The following is a 13,576-nucleotide window of genomic DNA, read 5'->3' on the forward strand; positions in this document are numbered from 1 at the left end:
CCTACTGTGGCTTGTAATCCCTTAAACCTTTTTATCTCGTGTGTAATTACTAACAACTGTTAATAAGGAGAGGGAGTGGGCTGGTCATTGATGTGGGCAAACAAGACGTTAAAACAACAGGGAATGCACTTTAAAGTCCTCTAGCCTTAACCCGACAGTCCATAAATTACAGAATGGGGAAGAAGAAAAAAAGAAAGAAAAAATTATCTCTGCCGCTGCTTCGTTTTACTCTGGCGTTTAATTTTTTCCCCATTCGCACCAGTGTTTTGATCAGTGATTCAGTTGCAGCTAACACACTGCAACGAAAGGGGATTTCAGAAGGTATTTCATAAGGACAAGTCGTAACCTGCGTTGATTTCTCTGTCATTCATTCCGTTGTGAAAATTAAACTTCATTGATGCGTGGAGAGAGCCTTCATTACGAGGAGTGCATATGCAGATGGACTGTGTGTGTGTGTGTGCGCGCGAGAGAGAGAGAGAGAGAGAGAGAGAACAATATGGCAGTGTGATGGTGATCTGAAATGTGGAATAAATGACAGAAAAATACTACACGGTAAATCTGACATTCTGTTTCCCATTAAATAATGGAAAGGAAAAGGAGAAATGAGACATCATGGAAAGAAACTATACACATTCATCATCGAGTGCAGATCGTACAGAATCTCTACAACAATGGGCATGAGGTCTGATCAGGTACAGAAAACAAAGTAAAAATATCAGAGAGCGAACGAGAGCGGAGGACAGTCAGAGGGACAGGACGTCGTATTGTTTGCCGTCAAAACGGTCGAGTTCGGAGGCGACACTGAGGTTGGAAGCAACCCAAGCTGATTTGAAGGCAGTGTCATTGAACTGAAATCACGTACACCCGCGCCCACATGCTCTGCTTCGATGTCCATTCGGGGGGCGAACGATTCAAGTGTGCACTCTTCTGTAGTTTGTAAATCAGTGTTGAACTTGGAGGGCAAAGTGGCAGTCTTTCTCTGCGTGTCCACTCTGGTCTCAATGCCACCAGGCCAGGCAATGTGAAGTAGTAGTCCCCCAGTACCAAATGGCTCCTTTACTGGACGCAAGTAGAAATTACGTGCTTGGTCTTGTCTTTCACCCAAAAAAGTAAAAACAACTGAAAAATACTCCCAAATGGAATAGTTTTTTTTTTCTTACCTCATGTGTATTTCATGATTAATGGCACGAAGAGTAAATTGGAATTTTTTTTTTAATTTTTTTTTAATTTTTTTTTTTTTTATAGCTGTCAACAAAAGGGACTGGGAATCCAGTCGGGCTTGCTAGGTTGGGAGTGGTCTCACAGATGATTTCAGTTTAAGTTTGGCCCCTTTCGAGAGGACCCGAGGGAAAGCAGCCTTACAGCATGTCCTCGTTCCCGTGGTCGTCCTCGTAATCTCTGTGGTGATCAAAGTCTGGACTGTGATTGGCTGTCACTAAGGAGAGCGGCCCTTCATGCTCCTCTGGGTCCAGTGGTTCTTCTTTAACGCTGATGTGATGCCTGTACATGGTGGGAACACACAACAGGCCGTGTTTATTATTTTATCAGATTAAACCGCAAAGTTTTTTCCAAAAAAAAAAAAGCAGCACTGAGCAGGGAAACAAATTGCTGTCCTTTTAATTAAACGCTAACAGAGTGCTCTTGATAACTTCAGTTGCCTTTCTGCTTTTCTACCGTCGGGGAAACGTCGGCGCTTTATTTTCCACAACTGCCAACAACAAGGGTATTCACTCCGAATTGATAAATGAGGGAGATTAACAACGCGTGACGTGGAGAGGAGAGAATTGACTCTAGCGACCAAGAGAGGGGAGAGAGAATGCATTCAGGGAAGAGCGAGAGAGAGCGAGAGAGAGAGGGCCGCCTGTCAGGCTCCCGGTGGCGTTAGATCAGCACGCTGTGTGTTCCTCTTCCACTCGTTAACATGCCCAACCTGTGAGGCGGGTCCCGAGAGGACGACCTTGCACGGGGTTCCGTCATTAATCAACTTCAAGCTGGCAAAAAAGAAACGAAACAAAACAAAACACGGCAAGCAGACAGCAACACGCACGCTTTAAATACGCACAAAATTAATGCGCCTCCTTACCACAGTGTCAATAAGGAGGAAGAAAAGTGCTGGCAGGGAAGTGAGAGAGAAAAGGCGGAGGCGGTTTGGGGTTGGCGAGGAGGCTCGACACAAACGCCGGGTGATAAGAAACAGAGCCCTTACGAGAATAATAACGCTGTCAGTCGTAAACAAGGAAAAACATGAAACACCCCCCACCCACCCCCACCCCTTCTCCCCTCCCCCATCTCAGCCCGCAGTCTGGGCAAGGGATTCTCCAAAGAGATGAGATCTGCCAAATTTTCATTGTTGAAACACTGTGGGGACAGCGAGCCAGAGCTTGAGTGCTGACTGGTGTGGAGTAGAGGAAGGAGGAAAAAAAAAAGGAACATTAAGAACAGCTGTAGGAGAATCTCTAAATTAATCAGTGTTTCAGCTCACTGTAAACTGTGTTTCTTTGGTACGGCACGTTTGCCAAGTGTTAATTAGTGATAAACTGATTTTTTTTTTCCCCCCTCTCATCTTCTTCCCGACAGTTTAGGTTTTTTAAAAAGTTCTTCTCAAAGATGCAAACGGTTTCGGCTTTGTGTAGCCAGAGTCACTAAGGCACGCTACTTTGCGTTACAGTTCCCTGAAACTACAGCTGGATCTGACGAAAACTCTGAACTCTTGTCAGAACGGTCGGTAGGATTTAGACCTCGTATTAACAAAAAACAAACAAAAAACAACCCACCCTGTTTAGCTTTACTTACGCCAGGCATTATGTATTGACGTGAAATAGCTAACAGAAATGAACATTTCTAGGCGCACGCATTGTACTACAAAAGAACACTTATTAACATCACAATACGTACTGCATCTTATCATACATTAAAGGGGAACTGAAGTCGTTTTTAAACTTGCTTTATTTCTTAATTAACGTGTTTATTCAATTACGTTTTCGGTTTTAGTAACCTTCTATCGTGACTCGTATTGGCATATTATTATTATTATTATTATATTACACTTATCAGCCTTTTGGGTTTGTAGCCATGTTGAACGTAGCTCGTTTGGTCCACGGCAGGCGTCGCTTATCCGCGCGATCCTTGCGAGACTTCAAACGTTTAAAGTCAGCGCCGCCATTTTGAAAACACAGCCGCCAGATCGCCATATCATTCCGATTTAGATTCGTTTCGAGATTTGCCAGCTTCATCAGTGATGGAGATTATTCCATACGACTGCGAACCAACGTGGAGTGGAGAAGAGTTGGAAAGACGGCAGGATAAGGACGAGTCCGTCGCGCTGGTATTTACGTCATTACGGTCGCACAATTAAAACGTGCCAGATCAGGCGGCTGGTGGGTTTTCAAAATAATAAATACGTGCGTGTATTTTTGTCATACTGAGCACATTTCCCACATAATCCTCACTAAGGTTTCGGACAGCGCTACAAAACGGCGTCCACGCTATATAGTGAGTCGGGAGCGATTTCGGACACGGGGAAAACTTCAGGCTTGATTACGTCAGCATTCGAAAGAGGGCTCGCGCGTCTTTTGACGACGTTGGCAGATGTCGGTCACTTTGATTTGCGCTGTACGTTTTACTTCCGTCCTACGACGTCTCGCACAGGTCTCAGCGAATCTCGTTTATGGCCGTTGCTTTGACATGTGGACTGATATATTACAGAGCGTACGGTATTTCAAACACTCAGAACTTGCTACAGCAGCGACAAAACAGCTATCAAAAATGCGTTCCTATATTTAATAAAATGAGATAAATATAATTTTGATAATAAAAAATTTGCCTTCAGTTCTCCTTTAAACGCTTGGAGTAATTTTTTTTTTTGAGCTACTTGTTTAATTTGGCAAATGCATCGAAAAAAGCGAGAAAGGCACTAAAAGGCGGGCAGCCTCGAGGCTAGCATACACATCCTGTTATTTCTATCCTGCGATGGAGCCATGCCTACGTCTCTGCCCCGAGTCGTCAGAACAAGCACTTTTACAGTGTTGTTCTTCATTTTTTAAGCTTTCGCTGAAATTCTTGTTCTTGTCCCTGGATAATTTAGATAAACTCCAGTACGAGTCCAAAAAGCATCAACCAACTTAGCAGCCCCTTCTGTACAACAAGCGGATGTAGAAATGGAGCTGATTAGCTGTGCGAAAGTTTCGGCACAATTTTGAACGGGCCGTTTAAAAAAAAAAAAAATACTCTCCCCTCAGCAGCTGAGGCTTATTGGCCGCACGGAGAGTCTCTCCGCCATGAAAGAGAACTCCGACATCTTATATTCATGACTTTTGTAAATATTTAAAGGAAATGGAGACAATCATTTTGGAGCAGCGCAGCCTAGGACAGCACACGTTGCCGACACATACTAAAGGAGAGTTTATCAACCTGGTGCTTGAAACAACACAGAGAGAGACAGAGTTTCCTTTATGATCTATTCCAGACTGAGAACTTTTTCCAAAAGGTGGAGTTTCCTTTCGCATTTAAGCAGAATTAAACGCATCACAACTTGTACCTCCTCTATGCACTAAATATTTCTGCATTATTGCATGACCTGTGTATTAAAACCTGCACGTTTGAACCGCAATTTTAAATCTGCAACATTATATATCCTCACATACATAAACTCATAATGTACATTCTCTCTCTCACACACACACACTCGCCCACCCAGTGAGGGTTAAAGGCATGAAACACTCACATAGCTGGAAGAGGGGAGCGTCCGGGACTGCTGTCACTACCGTTGCTGTTTCCGTGGTCCATGGCCCCATTCATCTCCTCTCGAATAGCGTTGGCAAGCGAGTTAAGAGTGGGGCTTCCAATGGAAGCGGTAGTGTATAGAGGTATGCTGTTTTCTACCATTGAAGCCTGAAAATGTACACGCACAAGGTAAGAGTGAGGAAGAGGAGCGACAGTGATCTATGCTGCACACAGACGGAGAGCAGAAGAGTGGAGCTATAGTGATACCAAAAGCTAGACCATTAATGAAGGATAACGTGAGCACACAGGTGAAACTCCGAAAGTCATGCCCGGCGATGGCATGGCCGATATGACATTTCTACCCGATGTGCATATTTTATTATTATTTTTTTTTTTAAACTTTATTATACACAGAATCCAAAAAAGATAAACCTTATTTACACTGGAGCTGTGTTTAGTTAAAAGAATTATATATGAGTGATTCCACGCTTATGGGTACTGAAATGGGGACATGAACTTATTTTTAAAAATTCACCTAAAACCATTTCTTTTTTTTACCATCAGGTCACAAAACATGTAATCTTTAATGAATGATATGTTAAAAGATAACTTTAATTTTCTGAGATGTAATAAAAACATATTTATATGCCAAAGTCAGAACGTAACAGAAGTGTTGTGGACATATATATTCTCAATTTTAACAATGTAGAATTACTTTTTGAAACATAGGAAGGTGATGTTTTAGCAAATATAATTAATAAACATGTGTAGTAGAATAAACATACACATTCTTTCAATAAGATTAACATGGTATAGAGCTAGATTGTAATTCATTTGTAACAGACGCGAGATGGACAATCGTAACAGAAGTGACATCATTTTGGAACTCATAGGCTTGACTTTGGCATATAAATATGTTTTTATTACATCTCAGAAAATTAAAGTTATCTTTTAACATATCATTCATTAAAGATTACATGTTTTGTGACCTGATGGTAAAAAAAGAAATGGTTTTAGGTGAATAAGTTCATGTCCCCATTTCAGTACCCATAAGCGTGGAATCACTCATATAAGTATACAAAAATATAGATTAAAAAAAATAAATATATTCAAATAAAAACGAGCAAAGATTAATAATAATAATAATCATGAAACTATAATAAGAAACCACATTAAATAATTCTGAATAGCATCAGATGAAATGATATCAAAGGTCAGATTCGTGCCAATACTTAAATGCGTACTGCGTCACAATATAAAGGCGTTTAAAAACAGAGATGAGAAATAATTCGTTGGATGATGCTTATCTGTTACAGGTCAAAAAAATTCAACCAAGCTGAATTATTATTATTATTATTTTATTTTTTTGAGACCTGGGTTCATAATTTCCGACTGAGGTAAAATTTTGGATGAGCTAAGATTCTTAAAAGGGATTTTTCCATCGCTAGTTTCGTCAAGATTGTCTTTCTTCCATCCACTTCCTCTCTGTCTACACCTACCTCGTATTTCCTCTTGTCTATCCTAATCGACCTAATGTATCTTCTTCCATACTTAAACGGGATTCAAACTCGGAACCTTCTGGATTCTTAACCCAACATGGGACAAGTGATATATATATTAGACTGGTACCAAAATTCAAAAAAGTGCTTATTTAAGGAGTTAAAGGCATTTTTGAGACAAATTCGGCAAACAGTCTTATTTTGTCAATTTGGGTGTGCCGAATTCAAATCTGCAATATGCCGAGCTCTATCTGACCTCTGTTGACCTCTAGAGGTCATTGAACTTTGGGCCTGTAAACATCTCAGCTGAACCCAGTTTCTCAGCTTTCTAAGGTGGGGTTTACATTAGACCGTATCAGCGGATCATCAGATTAACGTTTTTAAAACGATTAGTGTGCACACAGCAACGCCAATACACGATTTGCGTGCACACAGCAACACCAATACACGATTTGCGTGCACACAGCAACACCAATACACGGATACGCTCGGCTCCGCAGGCATCCTGCGCTCCAAATCACTCCGCCCTGAACAGCGAGTGCCCTCTGGAGGGTGCGCACTCCGGCCCTGCGCAGCTCACAGAGCGCGCGAGTGAAGCGCACGAGCAGTGATTCGGGACTGAGCCGCTGTGTGTGTGATCCCAGCGCAGATCACTTACCACTTGCAAGTGGAAGGATGGCAAGCCTAAAGACAATCATAACTACACAATGGGCAGTATTTGCATCAGTATTTGCAGTATTTTCATACTTTTATACTCTTTAATGAAAGGTGATACAAGGCGGAAGTCCGCGCCGTTTTTCAGCAGTCGCGTCACATGACCAACGCCAGCGAATCAGGAAGGTGGATGTCACAGTGACGTTGTCCAATGAGACGCCAGCTAGAGCTCAGCACAGCGTATCCGCGTATTCTCAATGTTTACACAGCACCGGACCAGATACGATCTGGATTGAATACGTGGACGCTGGCGGATTCCCGTTTCCCAGCGTTTCCAGGCGTTTTAATGTAAACGGACAGTGCATCCGCAAAGAAAACGAGACAGATACGGTCTAATGTAAACTTGGCCTAAGGAATGAAATGTACTAAAATGATTAATGAAGTTAGCAAATGGCCTTGTTTGTTAAATGTTTGGGTGCTGAATTCATTTTTCATTTGTAAAACGACATATGACCTCTGATAACCTCAAGGTCATTAAACTTGGCCTATAGGCCTATGCATTTAACGGCATTTTTAAACTGACTTTACTCCCCCAAAAAGATTATGAACAGACAAAAAACAAATAGAAAGGAACAAATACAACATTAAATGCCAGTCCATGTACATGTGACTCACTTTTCACAATGAGAATGCCTCGGCGATCACCTTACATAACATTGCATTACATTTAGCGGTTATTGTTTATACAAAGCTACTGAAAAAAGGACAGATTCAGCAGCATACAAAATGTGGGGGCATACAGGGTATACAGGTTAATCAGGGTTAGTATATACGAGAGTTTTTTTCTTTGTTTGTTTTTTGTAAAGGCTTTACTCCGTTTAAAACAAAACAAAAAACAAACAAAGAAAAAAACTCTCATATATACTAACCCTGATTAACCTGTATACCCTGTATGCCCCCACATTTTGTATGCTGCTGAATCGGTCCTTTTTTCAGTAGCTTTGTATAAACAATAACCGCTAAATGTAATGCAATGTTATGTAAGGTGATCGCCTAGGCATTCTCATTGTGAAAAGTGAGTCACATGTACATGGACTGGCATTTAATGTTGTATTTGTTCCTTTCTATTTGTTTTTTGTCTGTTCATATTCTTTTTGGGGGAGTAACGTCAGTTTAAAAATGCCGTTAAATGCATAGGCCTATAGAGATCTTGCAGTCACGTGACCGGAAAGTACACAGACGCCATCTTGTCGGTCAAAAACACCGCTGAATACTGCTGCACTCGTGTACAGAATGGATCAATTTCAACCGACGGACTACACGGCTCATTTTTCTAATGAACAGATAACTAGATATATGTCTAAAATAAACGATCTACAGATTAGTGACCCTTGTGGCTTTCCGGACGGAGTTTTCACGACCGTGTCAGTGGATATGGAACTGCCAGCGGAATACCCGGATGTGTATAATTACCTCATTAACTTTCCCTCGCTGTTCAGTGGTGAAGCACTGCGTGCTTATAAATCTCTGTACAGTTTTCTTTACAGAAATTCAGGATTTGTCAGCGACTCAGATGTGGCATCTTGTAAACAAGAAAATAATCCTCATTGGATGGGTAAGTCACTTAAGTATTACTAGTACTGCACTGACCAGCCGATTATAGAATAGAATAGAATAGAATAGAATAAGGTAATTCCAGCTGTAATTCCAAATCGTCCGTTTTGTTTACATGGATCTGGCGTTGGAGAGGTAGAGGCTTAGCAGTGGAGGTTTGAGTAGCTGTTTTCTGAGCTTAGTCAACAGGCCGGCTCTACAGCCTCGCTTTTGCTTTCGCTCCCGGCGCCGCCTCCTTCGCTTTGCTTCCGATAACAATCCACGGAGACCCCGCTGGTCTCGCTATCTTGTCCGGAATGTTTTTTTTTTTTCTCGTCCGGAATGTTGTGCATGCGATGGAAATCGCTACAAACCGTCATTTTCTGCTGGAAACCAATGTCCAGTAAGTCCATACGGTTGTAGTGGATATTGAAGTCCGGTACAGATGAACAACACGCAAAAATACACACAAAAAACGTGCACAGGTAGGGAGAGCTTGTAGCCGCAGCCGTTGTAGTAGAATTGTATATAGTAGGGTTTTCCAGAAGAAAAGGTAGAAGTAGAAGCAGAAGTAGAAGGCGGAAATATGGCGTTTGACCGACAAGATGGCGTCTGTCACAATCTGGATCGGCTGTGACGTCACATGCAAGTGCTCCATAGGCCAAGTTTAATGACCTTGAGGTTATCAGAGGTCATATGTCGTTTTACAAATGAAAAATGAATTCAGCACCCAAACATTTAACAAACAAGGCCATTTGCTAACTTCATTAATCATTTTAGTACATTTCATTCCTTAGAAAGCTGAGAAACTGGGTTCAGCTGAGACGTTTACAGGCCCAAAGTTCAATGACCTCTAGAGGTCAACAGAGGTCAGATAGAGCTCGGCATATTGCAGATTTGAATTCGGCACACCCAAATTGACAAAATAAGACTGTTTGCCGACTTTGTCTCAAAAATGCCTTTGGGTGTCACAGTTCTGGATTTTGGTACCAGTCTATATTTCGAGTTCATGAATGAGTCCGGTCTTATTACCGTACGTCATCAAGATGTACTGAGTCTCCCTAACATAAGGAGCAAATCATGAACTGGGTTCAAACTTCTAACCTAGGCTGAAAAATCCTACCTGACCTAGCCTACAATTCTGACCTGGAACATAGCCACAAATAAACAAACACTGAAAAGAACAGAAAAAGAAAGTTGAGAAAATTTGTAACATTTTATAAATGTACACATTAAAACAGTAGAAAACTAGTAAATCTGCTTCCAGAATTTGAAACTGTTTTTTAAAAACATTAACATTTTATTTAAAAAAAAAAAAAGCCAGCACAATACCCACAATACCTCTGAAAAATGTATCATGATATAATTTATCACGATATCAATATTATATCATTGTATCGCCCAGCCCTACTGGGTAATTTACCTGGAAGGTAGCCGGGAGGACAGGACCGTATCCCAAACTGGTCTGAATGTTTTTCACTAGAGCAGGACTCCTGTAGAAATGGCCACACACACACACACACAACACAAACTTCAGTTTTCACTTTTAAAAGAGATCAACTCATAAAAGTCATCTACAAATGAGTGTTAACAATGTGAGTACATGCAGGTATTGATAAATCACTTAACACAAAGATTTCAAATGACTGACTCTCAGTGGTACTTGAACTGTGTGTGGATTGATGACTACTCAAGACTCGCATTAAGACAGCAATGCCCAATAAAAGGAACACAAAATCAATACCCGCAAATGTATTGCTGTACTATTTATGTGACTCAGAGAGACGACTATCTCAACAGATTTATGCATTGCAGATTACACACATTAAGCCTAATCGATCATTTCGGAAAAGGAAGACATTGTCCAAAAAAAAAAAAGAGAGAGAGATGAATGAAAAACTACACACAGGATGAGCATGTGGCACGTTGAAGCAAAGCATGCAGGGATATTGTTGGAAGGAGAAGGGTGGGGGTGGGGACGGGCAGTCCTTACTGTACGAGTAGCTCATCGTCGTAGCCGGTGTCGTAGACGACGTGCTTCCGGGGGCGACCTCGCTGAATGTGGCGGCCCCTTTTAAACTCTTCGTTGTCTACGGTCCAAAAGGACCCAAAGTCATCCTCGACTCTTACAAAGCACTTGTGTAGGGAGAGGTTAGTGCGCACAGCACCCTGGAAAGGGGAGGCGACACCAAGGGGAGGTATAGGGAAGGAGAGGAGCAGCCAGGGTAGATGCAATGATCAGACAGACAGACAGACAGACAGACAGAAAATGGTCACGTGAGAAGATTAGGGAATGCATGACCAAACACAATGCCATTGCGGGTCCCAGCAAGCAGCTGTAGGGGTACAGAGATGCACAGCAAAGCTAGCGGCAAGTCAGTTCAGCAGCACAGTGCACAATATGATGATGATGATGATGATATGGAATCACTTTCCAATCAATCAACACCGCCAGACAGGAGGATTGGCTGTGCCGTGGAGAGGGGGTGGGGGGTAGGAGTGGGGGTGGGGGTGGACCTACCCGCTGATCTTTTGTGGCCTTCTCTTTTGGAACTCTAGCTCGTCAACAGTCCATACCGCCCCTTTAACGTTTTCTACTCGCACAAAACACTTGTGAAGACTAAGGTTATGCCGCACTGCGTTCTGCGGTTGGTGTGAAAGAAAAGAAAAAGTCTATCAGTACAAAAACAAATAAGCCAATGGAGAGACATACACTGCAGTGTTTCAACATACATCACATTCGGCCGAACATTGCAAAATTGGGCTTCGTTCGACTGTGCTTTTATTGGACGTTCTCATCTGTCAAAGTTAGAAATATGACTTCCAAACATGAAAAATACAAAGGAGCCAGTGATCAGGGTGCCAGCTGTAATGGACCTCTTTAGAAGGCAAACAGAATTCCAGCGTGCAAAAACATTTAATCACGTAAACACAACTTTCTGGCCCGTTGCTTTGAGCAGTACTTTCAGCCACATCAGTGAACAATGTAGGGAAACCATGCAGTTACGACATGCTTTACCATGTTCATAATTTAGCTTTTCATCAGGTCCATTTGTAGAGTACATGAGCCAATATTTACTAAATAAAGAGCTTACTGACAAATGGCTTTGCATGGCAGGGTTGTCAGCACGGTGCTTTATCATTTGCTTGTGGTAAAAGTAGGAGATAGTCGATCATTTCCTGCCTTGATGCAAAGCGGAAACTCAAATGCTTGAGTGCCAAAAAAACCCCAAACAAACAAACGAAAAAACCCAAACCCAGAATTGACCAGGGTTCCTTCAAAGTTAGTTAAGTGTCCAGAGCAAACGTAAAATATGTTTAACAGAACCCCTCTCCCAGCGCCTTCTGAGGATCATTAAGCTAAATTACATAAAATACATTTATATATATATATATATATATATATATATATATATATATATATATATATACACACACGCTACCATTCAAAAGTTTGGGGTCACTTTGAAATGTCCTTATTTTTGCAAGAAAAGCACTGTTCTTTTCAATGAAGATCACTTTAAACTAATCAGAAATGCACTCTATCCATTGCTAATGTGGTAAATGACTATTCTAGCTGCAAATGTCTGGTTTTTGGTGCAATATCTCCATAGGTGTATAGAGGCCCATTTCCAGCAACTCTCACTCCAGTGTTCTAATGGTACAATGTGTTTGCTCATTGCCTCAGAAGGCTAATGGATGATTAGAAAACCCTTGTACAATCATGTTAGCACAGCTGAAAACAGTTGAGCTCTTTAGAGAAGCTATAAAACTGACCTTCCTTTGAGCAGATTGAGGCTACATCCACATGACAACGGCAACGAGATTTTATGAAAAAAAATATCGCGTCCACATGGGCAACGGATCAGTAAAATATCGGGTTCATATGGCAACGCAACGCTTGCTGAAAACGATGCAATACACATGCCACACCTCTACGTGCGCTGTAAGACGGTCCCATCGGAGACACCAGAACAATAGAAGAAGTAGACGCATGCGCATAAACCCCTTCTTCTACCCGGCGTGAAGCACTCACAGGAACAAGCACACAACAACAAGAAGAAGATGGCTGCGACTACGCGAGGAAATCGTGCCTTCTGTGTGTACAAATTAGTTTTATTAGTGTGCATAGTTTTATATAACTTAATTTTCTTATTGTGTGTGAACATTTTGAAAAGCATTTTTATATAATTTATATCACTTTTTATATTGTGTGTGAACATTTTGAAAAGCAGTCTTATCCAATTAAAAAAAAAGAAATTCAAGAAATGGTTCAGTTACTTGTTTATTTAAAAGAAAAGCTGTATACAAAAGTGAATGCAATGCAGTGGTTCATACAAAACAGCGAGAGTGCTGCTTGTTCTAGTCATGTGGTTGTGACGTCATCGTAAACAAATCCGTTCTACTCATCCAGACGACTTCGCAACGGCGCCGTTGCCAGATTTTTCCACTCTGGAACCCGTTCTCAAAAAATATCGTTTTGGGGCACCCAAAACGCCGGTGCCGTGTGGACGCCAGGCCGAAACGATAAACAATTTTATCAGATTCACCTGAATCCGTTGCCGTGTGGACAGGGCCTGAGTTTCTGCAGCATCACATTTGTGGGGTCGATTAAATGCTCAAAATGCCCAGAAAAATGTCTTGACTATATTTTCTATTCATTTTACAACTTATGGTGGGAAATAAAAGTGACTTTTCATGGAAAACACTAAATTGTCTGGGTGACCCCAAACTTTTGAACGGTAGTGTGTGTGTATATATACACACACACACACACACACACACACTGTATAACGAAAGGTTTCAGATAATCGAATGCTTACTGTAGAGCCTTTGAGTATCTTATTTATCTTGTGATCCTTCCTCTGCGTGTGTTTCGGTGAGGGAGCTGGCAGTTACAAGAACAATGTGCCTGCTTGGCAGGACTGTCAGTGACTCCTGAAGCGCAGAGCTAAGGAGCCGAGAGCTGCAGTCACAGCCAGTCTTTCTCACACATCCGCATTTTATTCACCTTCTATCTTAATTTCACATCCTGTTTCTTTGTCTCCATCTGGGTTTACTCGGTCCGTTTCTGTGCGCTGATGTTTTTCTACAGCGCAGCAATTTGA

At 41.6% G+C, this 13,576-nt stretch overlaps 1 protein-coding gene across 9 annotated transcripts in view; it reads right to left on the bottom strand.

Annotated features, from left to right (window-relative positions):
• Positions 1–219: 219 nt before the first annotated feature.
• foxp1b (forkhead box P1b) overlaps positions 220–13,576 on the bottom strand; it is a 402,937-nt gene continuing 389,580 nt past the window's right edge. For 8 of the 9 annotated variants that reach the window (XM_060919243.1, XM_060919242.1, XM_060919241.1 and 5 more), the window contains 4 exons: positions 10,990–11,111; positions 9,892–9,961; positions 4,724–4,890; positions 220–1,500 (listed from right to left, as the gene is read on the bottom strand). In XM_060919243.1, coding sequence (XP_060775226.1) covers positions 1,359–1,500; positions 4,724–4,890; positions 9,892–9,961; positions 10,990–11,111 — 501 coding nt within the window. In that variant the 3' untranslated portion in view covers positions 220–1,358. The remainder of the gene's footprint in view (positions 1,501–4,723; positions 4,891–9,891; positions 9,962–10,989; positions 11,112–13,576) is intronic. The other variant, XM_060919249.1, reaches the window with a different exon arrangement.

This window comes from Neoarius graeffei, chromosome 4 (genome assembly GCF_027579695.1).
Source record: "Neoarius graeffei isolate fNeoGra1 chromosome 4, fNeoGra1.pri, whole genome shotgun sequence".
Classification (NCBI taxonomy): Eukaryota; Metazoa; Chordata; class Actinopteri; order Siluriformes; family Ariidae; genus Neoarius; species Neoarius graeffei.